At 44.4% G+C, this 21,030-nt stretch overlaps 1 protein-coding gene across 2 annotated transcripts; it reads right to left on the bottom strand.

Moving 5' to 3' along the window:
• Positions 1–1,195: 1,195 nt before the first annotated feature.
• LOC119796909 (E3 ubiquitin-protein ligase TRIM39-like) lies at positions 1,196–20,690 on the bottom strand. Of its 2 annotated transcripts, none has more exons than XM_038305686.1 (13): positions 20,600–20,690; positions 10,378–10,501; positions 9,845–10,294; positions 7,673–7,777; positions 7,492–7,587; positions 6,994–7,227; positions 6,684–6,888; positions 6,516–6,605; positions 6,407–6,433; positions 5,536–5,562; positions 5,155–5,330; positions 2,136–2,291; positions 1,196–1,933 (listed from the first exon to the last, which is right to left on the bottom strand). In XM_038305686.1, the coding sequence occupies exons 2-13, from the start codon at positions 10,483–10,485 to the stop codon at positions 1,736–1,738; spliced, it is 1,872 nt and encodes a 623-aa protein (XP_038161614.1). In that variant the 5' UTR covers positions 10,486–10,501; positions 20,600–20,690; the 3' UTR covers positions 1,196–1,735. The 2 variants fall into 2 exon arrangements, with proteins under 2 accessions (XP_038161614.1, XP_038161613.1); XM_038305685.1 differs by having other exon boundaries at positions 10,378–10,498.
• Positions 20,691–21,030: the final 340 nt, after the last annotated feature.

Below are 21,030 nucleotides of genomic sequence, written 5' to 3'. Positions count from 1 at the left end.
ACAAACCGTCTACAACCAAATATGCTTGCGAACCTCCCACCACAACAATCCCCCTCTATCTGTTGTTCCATTTATAGGTCAGTAAAATAAGATTCTTTCTGATCAAAATCACAATCCTATAAGGAATTGTTATAACACATTTTCTAAATTACATTTTTAATTAAAAAAAAGTTAAGGGGCTTGCTCTGTGAAGCACATTACATTTTATATATCTAGAAATGTTTACCCACTTTCATTGGCTGTTCTTACATTTATCAGCTTGAAAGAAATGTATTTAATATATCTGAAAAACATTTCTTCATATTCAAAATAATATAAACGCTGACCTGTAATATTAGGAATATAGAGATCTGAAATTAATTTCTAGACATCCAGAATGAAAAATGTCATTTTGTTTGAAATGGTCATTTCAACAAAGAAGAAATATTTTTCAGATATCAGAAAAACATATTTAGTCAAACTAATAAATATCAAATCGGCTTGCCATAGGTGTTGTGACCATGATAACATTCCGGGTTTATGTCTTGAATGATGGTGGATGGATGTATCTATTTAGGTCAAATCATCTGGCAGCAGAATAAAAGCATTGCTCTAATAGATGGGAGCTGTTCATCACCTCATGGGTTACTCCTCATGTTGATTCTTTTTTTACACAGTAAATACTAAATTTGTTTGCAGCCGTGCTTCAAACGTTATCATCCCCATAGAACGGCTTCAGATTGTGACAGTAGGCGCAATCATTTAGTAATCTGGATTCTTCAACCTTCTGCTAAAGATCCTTCAGATTGTTGCTCAAATCATAAAATCCATGTCACCGGAACCTTCTTCCTGTTGCACGTCTCTACCACCCATCTGAAGGAGGCAAAGGTCTTTCTTCATGGTGATTCAGCCGAACGCATCCTGGACAGAATCTTTCTGTGGTGAACCACCCGGACAGAACAATTAAAGCTCTGAGAACCGTTGCATCATCACAGTGAGACGCGTTTGGCGTCCAGGTCTGCTGCAGGGAAAACTGCTTGCAGTTCATCCCTGAGCTTCATTTCCTTTGGTTAGTCTGTTTTCTAAATCAGCTCTTAACGCAAAAATGGTTCATTCCTTTATTCAGGCAGAGTTAGGAAATATGACTAAACTAAAACCTCAGATTACCTCTGGAGTATTTTATGGTTTCTAAAAGAAATATTTACAACATTTCCAGTTTTTTTTCATATTTTATTAATTCAGTAGTAAAATGTCCAACTTTCCCACTCAGATAAAATTCTAACAAGCATTTCTGATTTTAGCCAATCTATAAACTAAATCTCTATGTAATAACTTGGTATCAGTGGCTTAGTTTGGGTGGATCAGCAGTCCTCGGTGGGTTCCTGATGTAGAACTAAAGGCGGCTCTGGTTCTGCGGATCTTCGTGGTGGTTGAAGAGATGATCCTCGCTGCTTTTTCACGTCTCCTTCGCTTTAAATTCATTATAATTTCGTTATTTTTTGTGTAAACCAGTTTCATGGAAGTGATCCGATCCAGGAAGTACTTCTCTTTACATCATCATCATTGTGGTAAAAGGAGGCGATGGCTCCCCTGCAGCATGGAACCGTGGATCCTGTGGCTCATCTGTGGCGTCCCTGACGGTTAGCTTCCATGTTCTGCAGGAGAACCACATCGCCTCCTTTCTCCTCCCAAAAGTCTGGGTTTGAGCCGATTCTAGTCCGGGACCTGGTGCCGGTGGTTCCCGTCAGGCGGGTAGCTACTGGGTGGTGGCCAGGATCAGAGGGACCTCTTTGTCCCCGGTGCCGAACAGAGGGAACATCCTCTCAGTGAACTCTGTGTTGGTGTTGAAGCTGTAAATCTCCGAGTTTGACTTCACGTTGAAGAAGGAGACCTGACCCTCCTCCACATCCAGGAAGACGCCCACCTGTCGCAGTTTCGTATGGTGACCTTTCACCTGCAGGCCAGAGAGCAGCAGTTAGCAGAGAGAAAGATTAGGTTCCACTAACATTTCTATATAATGCAATAATCCGCCACTGTGGCATTAATGGTTTGATGTTAAAACTTTAATCTGAAATGAATCCGATACGCAAACATTAAATGTAAATTTCTGAACTAGAAATATTCAGGATTAGATGCAGTTTTAGTTGGAGGTAGACCTTGGTGAGAGGTGGAGCAGTCAGCGCTCTCAGCTGGTGGCCGCTCCACCAGATGGCGTAGTAACCGTTGGTGGGACTCATGTCAAACAGGCCTTTCTTCTGGGCTGACTCACTCACCACACCCAGTTTCCAATCCTTGTTCTCTCCAACAGAAACCTGCAAGGACAAAACACCGGGTGCAACAACACCTATTAGACCCCAGCTTCTGGTTGGGTTTACAGTTTCTGATCCATAGCGTCCCGGTGAGAAACCCGACCCTCAGCCGGATCCCGATCTCCGGCTTCCTTCAGGGCTTCTCCAACCAGTTGACCCGAGTCCCTCCTGGTAATTTCCAAAACTAGAAATTACAACTGATTATTAAATAAACATGTTGCCTGCAAAGTGAATACGTACTGAAATGGGTAAAAACTAAATAAGTTACAAATCTACGTTTTTTGAATAAGGCCCCTTATAGTCGCATCTGAACTAATAATATTCAGATTCACTGTCATTCTTACTGTGTTTTCATTGATCGCCGTGTTAATGAGACCCCTGACCTCCTGAACCGCCAGCAATGGGATGTTTTAGCCATTTATCCTGGACTGGCTGAAGCCAGGATGAATTGGAAATCAAATGACTTCCTACGACTTTATCCGTTGGATGATGATGAAGATAGTCAGAGTACCATCTTCATCATCATCTTCTTCAGCACCCTCACATAACCAGAGAAGACTTAGGCATCCTTGTTCCTTTGACAAATCCTGACCTCTTAAATTGAGATTAACCCAACAGGAGTGAAACCGGATCAACTAGACCGCATGAACATGCCAAAGAATCAGGATCAACTTTAAAGGAAGATCTGGTCTCTGGTTTTCTATCGCCAGAATTTTAATCGATGGTTAAACAAGAAAATGGTCTGAGAAAAGAAAAGGGGAAATGAAGACGACAGGATAACAGCAAAATGTACATGAGCTACAACGGAGGTCTTCAACAGGGGTCCGCTACCCCTGGGGGTCCATGGAGGTACTGCATGGGGGTTGCAAAGGTTTCTGTTGATTAGACTTTTTTTTTTTATATTCCCCCCTGTAATTATTTCCTCTAATTGAAATGTCTTTAAATCCACATGAATCCAACAGACTGCAGTAAACAGATAAATGGAGGCAGAAGATGTCTTTCAGTCATCAATGCTCACATTCAGCGACACACAGGAGCTCTTTCAAGCTGGGCACCGTTTCATTCACAACACCTGTCCCATCAACCAGGAATCAGAAATACTTTAATAATCCCAGGGAGGGATTACTTTAGTTACATTACTCCATCTGTAATAGAGGGACTATAGGACCAGTTTGATAGAACACAGTTTCATACAATATCTATAATAAGGGGCCCCCGCTCCATTCGCCATCAGTTTGGGGTCATTGACCTGGAAAATGTTAAAGACTCCTGCTCTAATATGAGTAAGATGTATCCATGACTGGATAACAAATTATCTTTTTACTACAAGGTGTTGAATTCATGATAATGTGTATTTAAGGACATATAAATTAGTGGGAAACATTGCAGGGGGGGAAAATAAGTCTAATCAACCAAAAAGCAGTTTAACCCTCACAGACCAATAAAAACTATCCCACTATGCTTCAACATCTCAGTTCACTCCGTGACCGTAACCATGGCGTATTGTCCCATCTGCACCAAGGTCCTGGCCCAGACCTGATTCTCATCTGCGTGGAAAATTTAACCCAGGAAGTCTACTTTATCTTCAGAGTCCTACTCCATGATCATCACCCTCATCTCACCCTCTGGCCTTCAACCAGATTTGGTAATATTGCATGTTTTATTAGATCCCGATTCTCCTCCTGATGTCCATTTAAAAAAAGTTAGTTCCCATCTCTGAACCCATGGACAGAACCCAATAAAGACGTAGATCTTCTTCTGCTCTCCTTAACAGTCAACATCTAGATCCTGACCCTCAGAAAGGACTGGACCAGTTAAAGGAAAATTCCGGTTTTTAACACTTTTAGCCCATTTTCTGTAGTGTCCAGGATGAAATCGAATGATCGACACCAAAATTTTGGCAATTGGTCCTGTCTCTGCTATTTGGCTCATGCAGAATCTCCCCCTGGCTGCTTCAGAATGGCTTCCATAGTGCATGTCCGATAATGTCCTTAAAACAACCTTAAACGTTCTTTTTTTTAAAATATGCTACTCACCGGGTCGTCAGCGCTGTTCAATGACGTTCCAAAAAAAGTTTCGTAAAGAAAAAACGTTCCTGTCTTGTTTTATTTAGCATTTTGTAAATCCCATTGAGTTCTGTTGGAATAGTCAATATCCCTCCGCCACCGGAAACGGAAATGGGGCCTGTTTACACTTAGTTGTAGTCTTTTCGCAAGGCCCAAGTGTTTATGCTTCACTCTGTGTACTCCGACATCGAGGTGCTAACGGCTCTGTTAAACACTTTAAAAAACTCTGAAAATGGAATACGAAAGGTGGATTCTTGAGTAGGACATATTGGACTTTGAGTTTCCCAAAGTATAGAGACATTGTCACTAACTAGTGGTCTGGAGTGTGCAACGCTTCAGATTCGAACGGGAGGCGGAAGTTTATAAGCGGTTGTGATGTATCGGAAAAAATAGTTCTGGGATTTACAAAATGCTAAATAAAACAAGACAGGAACGGTTTTTCTTCACGAAACTTTTTTTGGAACGTCATTGAACAGCGCTGACGACCCGGTGAGTAGCATATTTTAAAAAAAGAACGTTTAAGGTTGTTTTAAGGACATTATCGGACATGCACTATGGAAGCCATTCTGAAGCAGCCAGAGGTGGATTCTGCATGAGCCAAATAGCAGAGACAGGACCAATTGTCAAAATTTTGGTGTCGATCATTCGATTACATCCTGGACACTACAGAAAATGGGCTAAAAGTGTTAAAAACCGGAATTTTCCTTTAAAGGAAAGTAAAAACCACTTAGATCAAAAAGACTAATGCTGGTGTCCCACCAGGATTCTACAGATTCACGTCATCTTCTCTAGCTCCTCACCTCCCAGTAGTGACGTCCAGAGCTGAATCCTTCCTTGGCGATGACGCAAGACCAGACGTCAAATCTCTGCTGGCTGTTTCGGAAAAACTGCAGCTTCTCTCCTCTCTTGACCTGCTTCCTGTCTTCTGACAGGATCAGGAAGGGGTACGCCGTCACTGGATTCAGCGTCACGTCCTCTAGAGTGTCAGAGGGGGACAATCTTCAGACAAAGCTACTGTAGAAATACACCCAGGAGAGTACGGGTCTGCTCACTAAGACCCAACACTAAGGGACGGTTCTGTCGCACTACAGGAAACATTCAGACCTTCTAGACATTTAGCTGATAAAGAAAAACTGAATTACAGAAATATGAACAGGTTAACGATGGGAGGTAAAGCTCACCTATGTAGGCCCGGGCTTTCTTGAGTCCTAAACCAGGAAAACATTCAGATTAAAAACACAAATCCATAAATGAGCATAGATTGTCTGATAATTCATTGACCTAAACAACACATGGAAGCAGCGTTTGAAACTGAAGGATCATCAGGAGCAGAGTTGTTAAAGCAACCATTACTAGATGGTGTGATATTGCCTAGCGCCATGTTGCCTTCCTGATCGGGGTGTTACATTTGTTTCAAAAGTGAAAATGCATAACTTGTAAAGTTGAATTTGTGACTCACAGCAGCAGATTCATGCAGTTGTATTTAATGATTTGTATTTGTGTTCAGAAAAAAAAAATAGAATGACTTTTTTAAGATTTTAACACGTGCTTGATTTTTTTTGCACCATTCGTTTTGGATGAATTGCAGCAAAACTGAATGGAAGACATTTTTAATGTGTAACTCGCAGAACACGATTTGTGTACTTGTACTCACGAATTTGAAGTGTAACTTTTTTGTAATTGTGACAGATTAAAAAAAATTTACAATTTACAATGCACAAATGGTTTTGCAACAATAGTTCTGAACCATTTTGGGCAAAACTGAGAATCTAAGAGGTTTTTGTTGTGCAACTTGTAGAACAGAATTTGTGTACCTGTACTTAAAATTTGAAAGGTGTAAAACAGATGGAATTCTACAAATACAAAACTTAGAATGTAGCTCACTCTACAACTTCACACTTACAATGCCCAGATAGTTTCTAAACAAAATAACCTTCATAGGTAAAAGTCCAACTTGTAGTTTTCAGATTATTCTAACATGAATTTTTCCCCTAAGTCTAAATAAAGTTTCCCTTGAAACAGAAAAAGTCAGACCTTGTTAAAGGTACGCACCTGTAACATGTTTGCTCTTCTTAATATCTGAGGGGAAAAGGGAAACTAGAGTCAGAAAGCTGCAGGTCCGTGACCATAAACACGAACCCATCCTGGGTTCTGGCTTCACCTTTCAAAGACAGCTGACTCATCCTCAGGGTCCCTCTGCTTCCTCTCAGACTCATCATGCTCTCTGCTGCCATCAGTTCTCCCGCTGGAACTGAAACACCGCCGGGAAACAGACCCGTTAGACAGAGTCTACGCTTGGAGACCAAACCTCTGACGACATTGGACTTACAGGAGTCTCTGGAATCTCTGGAGCCTCTTGAACCTCTGGAGGCTCTTGGACGGAGCTCCCCCATCCAAATTTCATCTACCCTGATCTTCACATCTGACAGGTTGGTCTTTATGTCATCCAGTTGGAAGTGAAGGGAAAAGTCAGAGTCTTCTTCAGCGTTGTCCTGCTTTTCATCCTCCAGAGGAGCCATGGCCTCCTCAAAGCTCTGGAAAAAGAAGAAGAGGAGAAGAAGAAGAAGAGGGGAAAAATAGGTCTTTTAATTCTCCTCTGATTACGTTAACACCTCAAACATCGGACGTTCAGCTGCTACCTGCAGGAAACTGATGTGGTCCTGACTGATGGCCTGAACCTCAAGCGTGGCTCTTCTGTCCTTCAGCTGGCTAAGCTCCGCCTCCAGACGGTTCACCAGCCCTTCCCCCTTCGACATCACACCCTCCAGCTGGCTCTGGATCCCACCCACCACTTGAGTCCGGATTCTGTCCAGTGAGGCTGACACTTCGTCCAGAAGGTGTTCGACATCGCCTCGTTCTTTGTCGGCGTAGTTCTGAGACCAAATCACACAAAAAAACTTGTTGCTTCACCAATATGAACCATAACAGGATAAAGTTCACAACCAGTCCTGGATAATCAGCCAAAATCCGCCGGACATCTTACGAAAACTTTAGAAAGTTCTGGAAAACAGCAGCTTAGGACGGCTGTGAAAGATTCCAGAAAAACAGTAAGAAACCAGGACCGGATCAAGACCTTTAAACTGGACTTTATGGCTGTTCAGTAGAACATCTCATCAGAGCTCAGGCTGTTTTCAGACCTGCACGCCTTCCAGCTTCCTCTTCAGGTCACCCAAACGGATCTCCTTCTCCTTGATGCGGTTCAGGATCTCCTGCTCTGTCCTCGCCACCAGTTTCTGAACACACAGACGTAGATCACATGAGGACGGCGATGAGAACTCGGGTTGACCAGAGGCCAGGAGTGGGTCCTGTCCTCTCTACCTGTTTTCCAAGTCTCTCGGTCTGGACGGAGACGGTCTTGTGAGTCCGATGTTCCTCAAGGACACAAATGGCGCAGATGCAGCGCTGACATGTCTTACAGAAGACCTGATGAAAGGCAGACGATGTTGAAAACGTTCAGTTGGTGGAACGTCCTCCATTCATTAAGACAAAATCAGAGGAGAGGAGACAACCATGACGAGAAGGAAATACCTATATAGCAAAACGTTATGATCACCATGGGGAATTAGACTGTTGTCTTGCAAATTAAGGGTGTGCATCTTATGACTTGCTAATAAAACCTGGAAAAATGGGCAGAAGAAAGATCTAAATGACTGACTGCCATCAAAGTATCAGGATCCACAGAGCATCTCTTAAGCCAATGTGGTGACTAAACAATTTGGAACGAGGACTAAAGGGCTGGTTATCGTCCAGCAGCAGGGTGTTGCAGTTAGCTTGTTGCAGGTATGAAGCTAATATTTTTGAATTATGCCCAATATTGAAGCATGGCCTGCGCTATGTTATTCCACGCCACAACGCCAGAAGGACAATCAGGAACTAGCTAGGATTGTGGGCGTCCGTGTTGGTTTGACGAGCTTGTTCGCCGTCTACAACGCCTCATCCGACACTGGACGACACACAGTTCACCCGTGAGGGTTCCCCAAAGACTGGCTGTGGCGCTGCGTGTTTTGGCTTCGGATGCAAACCAACAGACCGGCGCTCAGAGCTACAAACTAGCGTCCTGCACGGTGTCTGGGATAGAGTCCGAGGTGTGCCAGGTGTGGTGGACGGCGCTACAGCCAGAGATTCTGCCATTAGGTGCCAAACAGGAAATACGCGTAGAGTAGAGAGGATGTAGATTTGACCAATCAGAGGCCTCCTGTCTGCGGTCGCCTACAATTATGGAAAGTTAAAGCAGAGTGTCTGTGGAAGGGGGGGCATATCTGCGTTAACTATGAGGCTCTCTGGCAAAAACTGGAAGTAGAGATGGGGGAAGGTCACCTGGTAGATGAATGATCGTTTATTTTAACTCGCTCTGATACAGGGTGAGAGCCTAACTGATGAAACCTGAGGGGTTTGGGGACTCCATGGGTTCCATGTTTAAATGGAGCTCCTATCAGACCATAGAGGAGGTACTCCCTCTTTCAGCCCTCCTGGCCTCAGGAGTCCAATCGCTTTAGGATCTGCTTGATCCACTCAGTCAGGAATTCCCCAGAACTCCAGAGGCTGCAAACAACCTGGTGCTAGATGGTCATTATGAGAACTATGCTTTTTTTCTTGATCTTGACTGTTCAGGATAAAATGGATTGATTTCTGCATTTCAGGCTGAAAGACATTCCTTAAAAATCATAGGAGAGATCTGCTGAGAAGCTAAAATCATTGGACTCCCCAAACCCAACCTTACAGACACAAACCAACAGGCCATTGGACGCTTTTCACTCTCCATAGAACGAGACTCCCCTCACCCACTACAGGACTACCTCATACCCCTGCCCTCTGGACGGAGGTACAGGGCACTCAGGTGTAGAAGGGCCCATTTTGGCAGGAGCCTGATCCTTTCAGCCATCACTTTTTTAAACAACAGGCCCCGTTGAGTGTATCATGTCTCCTATCATGTCTTGTACTTTTGCTGGTGTTGGTGTTTACTAGGGGTGTCTTTTTTTATGTCTTGTGTAAACGAGCTCTGTGTATGTGGAAAAGAATCTCCCCTTTGGGGACAAATAAAGTCTAAAGTCTAAAGCTGTGATGGTCTGAGAGTTTTTTTTAGGATGGACCATCAAGGGTCATCTCTTCTATGATGGTAGGAGGTGATATTATGGTACAGACTTGGATAATCCGCATAAAAAATAACCTATGGAGGCTTTAGAGGAACATCTCCTGCCCTCAGAACCTCATATTCACCAGGGATGCCCATCATGCTCAACAGTAGGATAGAAAGCACCGCTCCAGAGACCTGGCTGAGGAAGAGGAGACGAGTCTGAGGGAACTATGGGTTAGGCTGGGACCTGGAGGAAAATCGGAACTGAAAAATATTTTTCCAGAATGTGTTGGAGGCTAAAATGCAGAAACTGATGGACCCAGAGAACAGCAGAACTTTCCAGGAAAATAAAAGGAAACCAGAAGTTCTAATCCTGTCGGATTTGGGTGGATCGGCTCGGAATCGTTTGCTCTTACCTCCATCAAGCGTCGGTGTATGGAACAGGTGCGGCCCCTGAGGGCCTCCATGGGGTCCATCAGAGGGTGTTTGGCGTAGAAGGGGGTGTTGTAGTGGGGCTGCAGATGCTCATTGCAGTAGGAGGCGGTGCAGGTGAGGCAGGAGCTGACGGCTGGCCGTTTGACGCCGGAGCAGACGTCACACCACACCACATTCTCTGGAGCTGCCGCCGCCGCCGCCTGGGGCGGCGACAGGAACGGGTTGGTACTCCTGCCGTCGTCCATGGAGTCCAGAGTCCCATTCCCGACCGGCGCTGAAAGCCCAGTGGCTCCATAACGGGTCTGTTTGAATTTATCCGCTATGAGAGCAAAGACTTTGTTGATACTGAGCTGCGGACGTTCGTCAAACTGCCGTTTACAGAGAGGACAGGTGCAGACGGAGCTGGAGGCCCAGTAGCCACCGATACACGCCTGCAAAGACACCACAGCACACAGGTCAGACTTCAGCCTCCAGAAACGCTCTAATGAGCCACGCCGCCTCAGGAGGAGCTCACCTGACAAAAGTTGTGTCCACAGGGGGTAGAAACCGGATCAGTGAACAGGTCCAAACAGATGGAGCAGGTCAGTTCCTGTTCTGAGAAGAGTTCTGGTGCCTCTGCCATTATCAGAGACCTGCTGCTGGACAGAAACCCAGAGGAACCAGACATTAATCAGGACCCGTCTTCACCTTCAGCTGAATATTGATATTTAGAACAACATATTTCGTTATTAAATAACTTTATTTTCTCCAAACAAAATGCAGATCCCTGCAAGAAACCTCAGAACCAACAGAATCATGAATGTCAATCATCTCATTTCCTTTTATTGGGGAAGTTCTGAGGTCTTTCAAGGAGCAATCACCAATTTTCACCACTAGGTGGCGCTTAACCACCAAAACAAAATGTGTATCCATCCACATTACAATCCACAGTTATCCTGAAAACTCTTTCAATCATAGCGAACCTCTGGCACCTTTGGGATTTCCTGTTTTTAAGGCCAACAACAAACTATTTCTTGCAGAGGAAGAATTGTTGACACCCAGACACTAACTGCAAAAGTATTCAAATTTTTTTTTAATCTAAATCACTGGTTGCTATGGCGATTGCATTCTCACTTTCAAGACTAAAACAAAAAGTATTCTGGATAAAAAAAATAAAAGTTATATCAAATAAACCGTTGACACGTTGGCATCAGAAACTTCTGTGGTTCATCTTTATGAGTCTGCAGTGTTTCCTGAAATCCCATTAATTAAACAGAACCTTCAGCTCCTGTTTCTCCAGAAGCATCCAGAGCTAAAGTTTACCTGGACTCAATGAATGTGGGCGGTCTCTATGAAAAGGTTCAGGAAGATCCTAAAAAGTCTCATGAAAGTAGGAGAGGCTTGTTGTGGGGATGAGCGCATGGGTTTAGCAGATGAGGATGTAGTCAGGGCAAGGGGGAAGTGGAGGCTAACTTAGCATAGCCACTGGACTTTGTTTCCCAGTTTGAAGACGTTTCTCTTCCATCCAGGAAGCTTTTTCAATTCGAAATGTCAGAAATAGCGTTTAGTTCCAGGTTTTATCCAGCAGCCCAACAAAGCCTGGTTTTAGTTTAGAAAACATGCAAATAGAAACGGATGAACGGGTCCCCCCCTTTGGAATGGGGGTCGTTAGCTTCTCTGTTAGCCTGCAATGCCCCATACCTGTCTATGTCTCTAAGAGGGGGGGTCGTTAAAGGGAATTGTTGGCCTGGAAGAACAGGTGAGGTCTTCTGTTCTCCTGTAAAGGGGTGGGGGCTGCGATGATTACGGGAAGGAATGAGACAAGGGCTCTGTTCGAAAACCTAGGACGGGTCCTCCAAGGACGCGGTCTACCTAGACTGGATCCTTCGAAGTCCTTGAAAATAAGGAGACCGGAAGAGTTTTGGCTGTTAATTCGACCAGGTCTACCCTTTGGCGGGTTTTACCGCCGTATGCTCTGTTGCTTAGCAACCGTGAACGCTGACACACAAAGCAGGAAAAGAATGAATACAGAAGTTTTCAAAACTGTTTATTTATTTCTTTTTTATTGTGAAGTGAACAAAGACTACACTCACAAGAATCCAGAGTGGAATAAATGTTCCAACCACCGGGAGCAGGAACAAATAAAATCAAATGTAATGATAGAAACCTTAGTCAGTTAAATAACCTGCTGCTGTCATTCTGCACATCTCTGATGTTGCTGCTATTTTCAAATATCCATTACTGTAAAAATGTCCATAGCTGCATATTGGTTATTTATTCTCCAGTTTTATATTGTTAAAACACTTTACAGGATTTTATTGTTTATATTTTAACTCTTCACTATTATGTTATGCTTATACATTTTTCTAATGTCCTCATTTGTGTGACCATTTTCAATAATCTTTCTGCTGCTGTAAATTTGCCCATTGTGGGACAATAAAGGGATTTTCTATTCTTTTCTATAAAAGGGTTAGAAAGATATAAGTAAATCTAAACAATATATTTATAAAAAATATATCTGCAAAATCTCTAATATTCAACAACAAAAATACGAAGTTAAGCATATTGTGCAAAATAGCAATAAAAAGATAAAACTATCAGATTTATAGTCCCCACTCTGCAGATATATTAGAATCTGTCCTTAAATTCCAGCCAAACTCATTTACACAGTAACAGATAAAAACCTTTAGATAAATCAAACATTACCGCCACATATCTGACTCAATAACCATTAAAACAGCTATTTTCATTCATTTCAGACGGAACTATTCACAGAGTTGTATTATATTAAACTGAACTTCCAATTTTCACCACTGTTCCGCGCCAAGTAACCTTTCCTCTGATCACAGCTTGCTTGGTCTCACAATGAATCCTGGGATATCCAAGAATACCGAGGATACATCAGACCCGTCCTTCAAATCGGGCAAAAAGAAGGACGCATTTTAAGGCCGCATAACGAGGACTCTTGGAATCCGACCAGACCTCGGCGCCGCGCTATGACGTAATCGGCCTTCGAATCCGGTCTTCTAAGGATGCGTCCTAGGTTTTCGAACAGAGCCATAGACAGGTATGGGCTGCTGTATAAAACCTGGAACTTGACGCTCTTCCTGACAAAAAGGTTCCTGGATGGGAAACAAAACATCTTCAAACTTGGAATCAAAGTCCAGTGGATTAATTTTCTTTAGTTTTTTGGAATGACTCTGATCTGGACGACTGAGGATTTTCTCCCGCTAACTCAGCCTAGCATTGCTGATTGAGGGGGATGCTGGTTGTTGGGGCATAAACATCTTTTGAGGTGCAGAACTTTCCATCCTCCTCTGAAGCAGAGGTTGAAAGAGGCCCTAGCTGAATACCACTTGTTTGGGCCCCTGGCCCCTTGAGGCGGTGCAGGCTGGTTTTTGTTGTGCAGGTTCAGCTGTGATAAACTCCTTCCTTGTCGCTACAGAGGGGCAGTGACCTGATTGGAGCAGCAGAGGATTGTCAAAGCAATCAGGCATTGATGAGGCCAACCTGCACCATATAAAGACTCCTGAAATCATTTAATTGGGACTGCTAGTAGGAGGAGGGTTTGTTAAGCAATTCCCCCACCTTTGGTGTTTGAAACTGCTTTGGGCAATTTGAACGATTTGCACTTGCTTGTTCTGTAAGTTGTTTGAATCTGCTTTAGTTGAACTCTGTAGGCGAGAAGCTTGTCTTTGGGAGGTTTGGTGCTCCCTTTTGTCTTTTCTTTGGGTTTTATTTTAGTTTACTTTAGACTGACTTGTTTGGACATTTTGAAATTTAATTTGCACTTAACCATTCCTGAATTTGTTGCCCCTTTATTTTCGTTTTAATTGGGTTTAGCTGTATTTTGTTATGGTTTTGTGAAACATTATTTTGTAATAAATCATTTTAAATTCCACTTATTTTCTCTGGACACATTTTTATGTTACTGCCCCTGAACCCCCAGACCTTCAGGAGGGCGTAACACCACTAATCAGAACAACTCAGAGGTCAAAGGCAACACGTGTCAGCGGTCACCATGATCAGTGGTGTCCAGAAAGTGCTAGCAGAAAGGAAGGGAGCAGGAAGCTTCCTTTCACTGTTCATTTACCGCAGGGACCTCACCATCTTACTAGCTCGTGCTAAAGAGCTGCACAGTTTCCCACAATCCTTTGCAAGATGGGCGTATAGATCACTGATCTCTATTCACTGGGTTACTGATAGCCCAAAAAAAGTGAAGTCACCTGCCGCCATATTGGCACTCCCACTCCCACAGAGACGCGCTATAAAAATGGCTACCTGAGTAGCATTTGGCTTCCACTGGTAATTTCCCAGTCAGTGGATGAACCAACCAATAAATCCATCTAAACGCTGATGGATGCTATAGTATAGTCTGTAGACTGTGCAGCTGAGGCAGTGGAGGACAGGAGGAATCACTACGACCATGAATGTTCTATGCTGGGCTATGGTGACGTTAGCATCATAGCCCAGCATTAAACCACACGCTGGGCTATGACAACGTTAGCATCATAGCCCAGCATTAAACCACACGCTGGGCTATGACGACGTTAGCATCATAGCCCAGCATTAAACCACGTGCTGGGCTATGACGACGTTAGCATCATAGCCCAGCATTAAACCACGTGCTGGGCTATGACGACGTTAGCATCATAGCCCAGCATTAAACCACATGCTGGGCTATGGCGACGTTAGCATCATAGCCCAGCATTAAACCACGTGCTGGGCTATGACGACGTTAGCATCTTAGCCCAGCATTAAACCACGTGCTGGGCTATGACGACGTTAGCATCATATCCCAGCATTAAACCACGTGCTGGGCTATGACGACGTTAGCATCATAGCCCAGCATTAAACCACGTGCTGGGCTATGACAACGTTAGCATCATAGCCCAGCATTAAACCACGTGCTGGGCTATGACAACGTTAGCATCATAGCCCAGCATTAAACCACGTGCTGGGCTATGACGACGTTAGCATCATAGCCCAGCATTAAACCACGTGCTGGGCTATGACGACGTTAGCATCATAGCCCAGCATTAAACCACGTGCTGGGCTATGACGACGTTAGCATCATAGCCCAGCATTAAACCACGTGCTGGGCTATGACGACGTTAGCATCATAGCCCAGCTTTAAACCACATGCTGGGCTATGGTGACGTTAGCATCATAGCCCAGCTTTAAACCACATGCTGGGCTATGACGACATTAGCATCATAGCCCAGCATTAAACCACACGCTGGGCTATAACGACGTTAGCATCATAGCCCAGCATTAAACCACGTGCTGGGCTATGACGACGTTAGCATCATAGCCCAGCTTTAAACCACATGCTGGGCTATGGTGACGTTAGCATCATAGCCCAGCATTAAACCACATGCTGGGCTATGGTGACGTTAGCATCATAGCCCAGCATTAAACCACATGCTGGGCTATGACGACGTTAGCATCATAGCCCAGCATTAACCCACACGCTGGGCTATGGCGACGTTAGCATCATAGCCCAGCATTAAACCACACGCTGGGCTATAACGACGTTAGCATCATAGCCCAGCATTAAACCACATGCTGGGCTATGACGACGTTAGCATCATAGCCCAGCATTAAACCACGTGCTGGGCTATGACGACGTTAGCATCATAGCCCAGCATTAAACCACGTGCTGGGCTATGACGACGTTAGCATCATAGCCCAGCATTAAACCACGTGCTGGGCTATGACGACGTTAGCATCATAGCCCAGCTTTAAACCACATGCTGGGCTATGGTGACGTTAGCATCATAGCCCAGCTTTAAACCACATGCTGGGCTATGACGACATTAGCATCATAGCCCAGCATTAAACCACACGCTGGGCTATGACGACGTTAGCATCATAGCCCAGCTTTAAACCACATGCTGGGCTATGGTGACGTTAGCATCATAGCCCAGCATTAAACCACATGCTGGGCTATGGTGACGTTAGCATCATAGCCCAGCATTAAACCACATGCTGGGCTATGACGACGTTAGCATCATAGCCCAGCATTAACCCACACGCTGGGCTATGGCGACGTTAGCATCATAGCCCAGCATTAAACCACACGCTGGGCTATAACGACGTTAGCATCATAGCCCAGCATTAAACCACGTGCTGGGCTATGACGACGTTAGCATCATAGCCCAGCATTAAACCACGTGCTGGGCTATGACGACGTTAGCATTTTAGCCCAGCATTAAACCACATGCTGGGCTATGACGACGTTAGCATCATAGCCTAGCATTAAACCACATGCTGGGCTATGACGCCGTTAGCTTGTACCTGCAAGAACTCTTTACCCACAGGAAAAGAAAACTACCCAAAGGGGGCAGCACTGAGAGTGTTTGAAAACAAGCACTGCAGAACAGACTCGCATGAAAATGTACCAAGTAGCTTCAACAGAGCTGGTTTATAAAGTTTATCTGTAATGAATTTTAATCTTGGGTTTAGCTAGGTTAGGCTAGTTTGAAAGGAAATCAAATTTAGCTTCATAAAGACGGTTGAGTTGGTCTGACTTTGTAACCGAGCAGAACTGAAGCAGCCATTGTTTCTCTGGATGGACGTTCAGGATGGATTTTCCTCTGGAAGGAGAAACTCCAACCTGTTTCTTCTTTAGCCTGCTTGTCTCAGCACCCCCACAGTATGATGCTGCCATCACCGTGGTTCTCTGGTCCAGAGAAGATGGTTTCCATCACAGCTAGTTGGCTAAAATGTTGGTTTCATTCTCGTGTAACGGATAATCCTGGTTACACCAGGTGAACATGTCTCTAAATTTTTACCTTTTTTTTGTTTCTTTTTTTACCTTTTCTGCCACAGAAAACTGTAATAAAACACTTTGTAGGTAAAAGAAAGCATCATTTTTCACATCTGTTTCTGGGTTTCCTTTGACTGAGAAAGTCCAGAAACGACATCTTTTGAAAAATCACTTCCTTTTAGTCCCAGGTGGTTCTGGAGAAACTGGATCCTAAAGGTTCTGATGCTCCCAGGTTGGAAGTTTGCTTGATATCAATTTTATCTTCTGAACTGATGAGAAGATGTGATCCGCGAATCACCATGGCAACCGGTGCCTTCAAACATCCCTCTTTGGACCAGATGTTCCCTGTGGATTCGTTTCGTTTGCTTTTTTACTCACTTTTCAAGCATTTCTCAAACCTAAAGCTCTGAGAAAAATGATTGAATCTGTTTTTGCTCGTTTGTCTCATTAAAAGGCAGTTCTTCTACAGACCTTCACCCAGAGCTCCTGCAGTCATCAGTCGTTCCCATGGAAACGTTTGATGCTAGCCTGTAGCCACAGCTGCAGGGATATGAGACAAACCAATCAGGCCACAAAGCAAAAAAAAAAGAGGAACCCGTCTGTCAACATGAAGCAGGCCTCATCTACAGAGCTTCAACAAACATGAACGTCCCTCAGTCTGAACGGGTCCCAAAGAACCGTCCCTGACATCGAGCGTAGAACCAAACCTTCCAGAATCAATCCAAGAGTGAAAAACCCAGAACAACTTCTAAAGCTCTACGACCTCGCTGCCTCAGAAAAGGTCAGAGGTCATGAGGTGGAGGAGAAACTGTGCCCTCCTAAGAGGGGGCGCCCTCTTCCCTTCAACGGAAAAGGAAAGCACTATGAGGTCAGGACGGCCCTAAATGGGGCGGACCCTCGGCGGGAGCGGGGAAACGGAGGGTTAGTGTTTAGGGGCCGGTTTGGGATTGGTCCATGGCCCCCAGGGAGAAGATTCAAGACAGAAACATCTTGGTGATCCTGAAGAGTTTTAGGAAGATGAAAGAAAACTGGACCTTTGAGGAAGATCTAGAACTTCTCAGAACCAGAATTCAGACCAGCTGAACGTATCCTCCCTCACCAAGAAGGCCCAGCAGAGACCATGATGGTGACCTTCTCCCCTCCATCACCCTCTGATGGCTGCAGACCGGCTCCAGCAGAGCTGCTGCTCCTTCTCCTCTGGAAGTATACACCTCCAGGACCCAGGGGGGGAGCAGCTAGCACAGCAGCTGATCCCTCCCACCCCTGGACACAGAGCTGTGGTCCAACAGGACCAGAACCTCCAACCATAAAGCTTTGCTTACATGGACCAGGTCCTCCACTGACCCTTAAGTGTTGGAAACAATATGAATATTTTAACACATGGAAATATGTAGATCCTAAAGCCAATTCCTCCTTCAGGTTAAACATTTCTTGGCAATAAAGCTTCTTCTGAATCTGGTGGTGGCGGTGTGGTTATCTGGGCTTCCTGTTTCAGGATCTGGACGACTTCCTGTTCCCAGCGGCGCCATGAAAATGAAATCCTCCATCAGAGAACCAGCTGAGGCTACGGGCTAATAGCTGTTAGCTTAGTTAGCCAGAACATGGCGTCCCTCACACCTCCACTCATCCGGTTGTTCCACCTTCATTGGTTTTAACTCACAGGCTCTGGATGCAGATCCTCATTCAAAAGCATCTTTTCATCTTAACTTTGGATCATTTCTCACTAAAATGTTTCATCATTTAGACGATATGAAAGACTAAAGAATGAAAAAGTAGAAAACGAATAAAATCTCTGTAGGTTTTATTGGACAGAGAATCATGAGGTTAGATCTTAGAAACAACTCTGAGTTTAATTGATATTTATATTCAAACTCATTTAAGGTTGAAATTGGTTAATTTTTTTAGAAAAAAAAATTCCTATTTTTCTTTTTAAAGGAAAAATCTGGTCAGCGAGGAATAATCAATGGATCATTATTTATACCTAAAACTAATAGGTTAGCGGTGATTTAATGAATTTAGCGTTAATCAGTAAAAAAATAATTATTGTCGTTGCGATCACTGAGTCTGGGAGCGGCCATCTTTGCCCAAATATAATAGCCCCTCCCTCCTGCCATCTTCCAGCAGTGACGTCACGGTGCGGTAAGTGCGGAGCCCCTCTGATGACATGGTCAAAAAAAAAAATTTAATTGTGGCCAGGAAGTAGTATTTCGCAATAAGTTTATTGTGCGCACGAAATACTACTTTGTGGCCACGCCATAAGTTTAACGTGCGCACGAAATACTTATTAATAATATTAATATAATTCCTGGACAACTGGGTAAGCAAATCGAGCGCGTAAGGTCTAAGGCGCGCTCGATTTGCTTACCCAGTCGGTCTCCGCCAGTCACGTGACATTTGTTGCTAAAACGTCATTTTAGGTGGAAAAGGCGTAGTGTAAACAACCGCAGCATAGCTAAACGAAGGACTAAACGCCCGTTTACATAGCAGCCTGTCCAAAATAAGTCATTACAGTTAACATAAGCCTGAAAACAGGGGCGGATTTATTGATATTATTAATAAGTATTTCGTGCGCACGTTAAACTTATTGAAGATTTCCAGAGGACTTCACCATTGAAATTCACCAGAGCTATAGTGAAACTGACAATGCCCACGTGCATGGCAGCTGGATGCTGGAATACATCGGGTAAAAGTGAAAATAAAGAGTTATTCCACCTTTCTGATTCCTGATCCTCCACGGACGGGTTGGTCGTTGGATCGCCAACTTGAAGAGGGAGGATTTGCCATCGAACTTCTGGCCAGAGAAAAAACCCGTAATATGTAGCCAACATTTGGAAGAAGAATGTTTTCAAGATGACTTGGATAATAGCGCGTTGTGACAAACACCAGATACAGCACTGGGACTTGATCAACAGCCGATACCGCACCGTGACGTCACTAACCAGTAGGTGGCAGTAGTGTTCTTTGACAAACATGGCTGCCTCCAGTAAAGCACATTCACGTGAAAATTACTCTGAATTAAAAACACTGATCATTTATTGAACAGGATGGAATCATTTCAGATTTAAAGAACTTTCAGAAGTTTGGATTCTGAATAGGAGCGGACTTTTCCTTTAAGTTAGAAACCATTTCATCAGTCTTTTAGCTGCTTTCTATGTGTGACTGGTTTTTGAAGCGGACTGGAAACCAGTGCTGTCAATGGTTCTGGCTGCGTAGGACATCCTGGTTCCCTGAACGTTCCTCGGTTCTCCTCCTACCTTCACAGCATGAGGTTCTCAGACCTGGAGCCCTGCACAGGAAGCACACCTGGATCTGAAAGGGCCATGCTTCCCGGCGGCCATCTTGGCCAGGTCAAACATGGCGAAGAGTGTTGTTGATTAACAAAGGAATTACAGTTCTGTAGAACCGGACAGAACTGTTAGGAGGTCATGTTGGAGCAGAAGGATAAACCGCCTGAACCAGAACCTGAGAACCTGCAGCCATGTGGCCCCGTTCCCTACAGACTGGACTGAACCTGGATGGAAAAGTTTCTCAGGTCCAAAGAACACTGTTAGGACCAGTTATAGAAGCTTCTCTCTGACCTGCTCTGATGAAGCTCCTCAGATCTACAAGAACTTCAACAACACTGGGTTCATCCAACCAGAACAGCAGCAGGACTACTGATCCAGCAGAGAAGATCTGAGCAGCTTCAGGTTGACTGAACAGAATCAGAGCAGAACCTGGTCCAACAGTCTCCCTGGAGAAGCTCGCTGCTGTCCCAGACCAGGACCTTCTTCACCAGCAGCAGCTCCACATCCACCACCACCCAAAAACACAGACAGGGAGATCTTCCAGGTTCCTGATGGGTCAACAGTTTCTCCCAGAAACCCGTCAGACCCACCAGAACCAGGACCAGAACCAGAACCAGGACAGGCAGCTCTCCTGGAGTCTGGGTCCAGCAGAACTCTGACCCGCTTCACGGTTCCGAACAGATCCGAACCAAACTCACCAGAAACGCGGAGTTACATCCGTCCGAAAGCAGGAACCATTTCTCACCTTCTCCACCGTCACTCGTCCGGTTTCTGCTCCAGACCCTGAAAATCCGGTCTGTGGCGTCACATGTGGGCGGGGCCAGCGGCTGCAGAAAGTGGCCCGGTGAGTCTGTGGGTGGAGACCCACCTGCTTCACCTGTTTGATGACGTTTCAGGTACCGAGTAACGATCAGCAGGAAGTTTAGATCCAGAAAACGTTTTTATTTTCAGGATTAAAACAGGATTGAATGGAAAATTCTGTTAAATAAAATGATTAAAAACGATTTAATCATAAATAATCAGTAACTGATTATTTATGATTGATTAATAATGAAGGTTTTTAGAAGTTTTACTAAATTCTAAAAACTTGATGATTGGAAAAGTGTCTGATTAAACCCTCCTGACCTTT

The sequence above is a fragment of the Cyprinodon tularosa genome, unplaced genomic scaffold, assembly GCF_016077235.1.
Source record: "Cyprinodon tularosa strain WSP-4 unplaced genomic scaffold, ASM1607723v1 ctg560, whole genome shotgun sequence".
NCBI classification, from domain to species: domain Eukaryota; kingdom Metazoa; phylum Chordata; class Actinopteri; order Cyprinodontiformes; family Cyprinodontidae; genus Cyprinodon; species Cyprinodon tularosa.
This window is presented reverse-complemented; position numbering and strand designations above follow the sequence as displayed.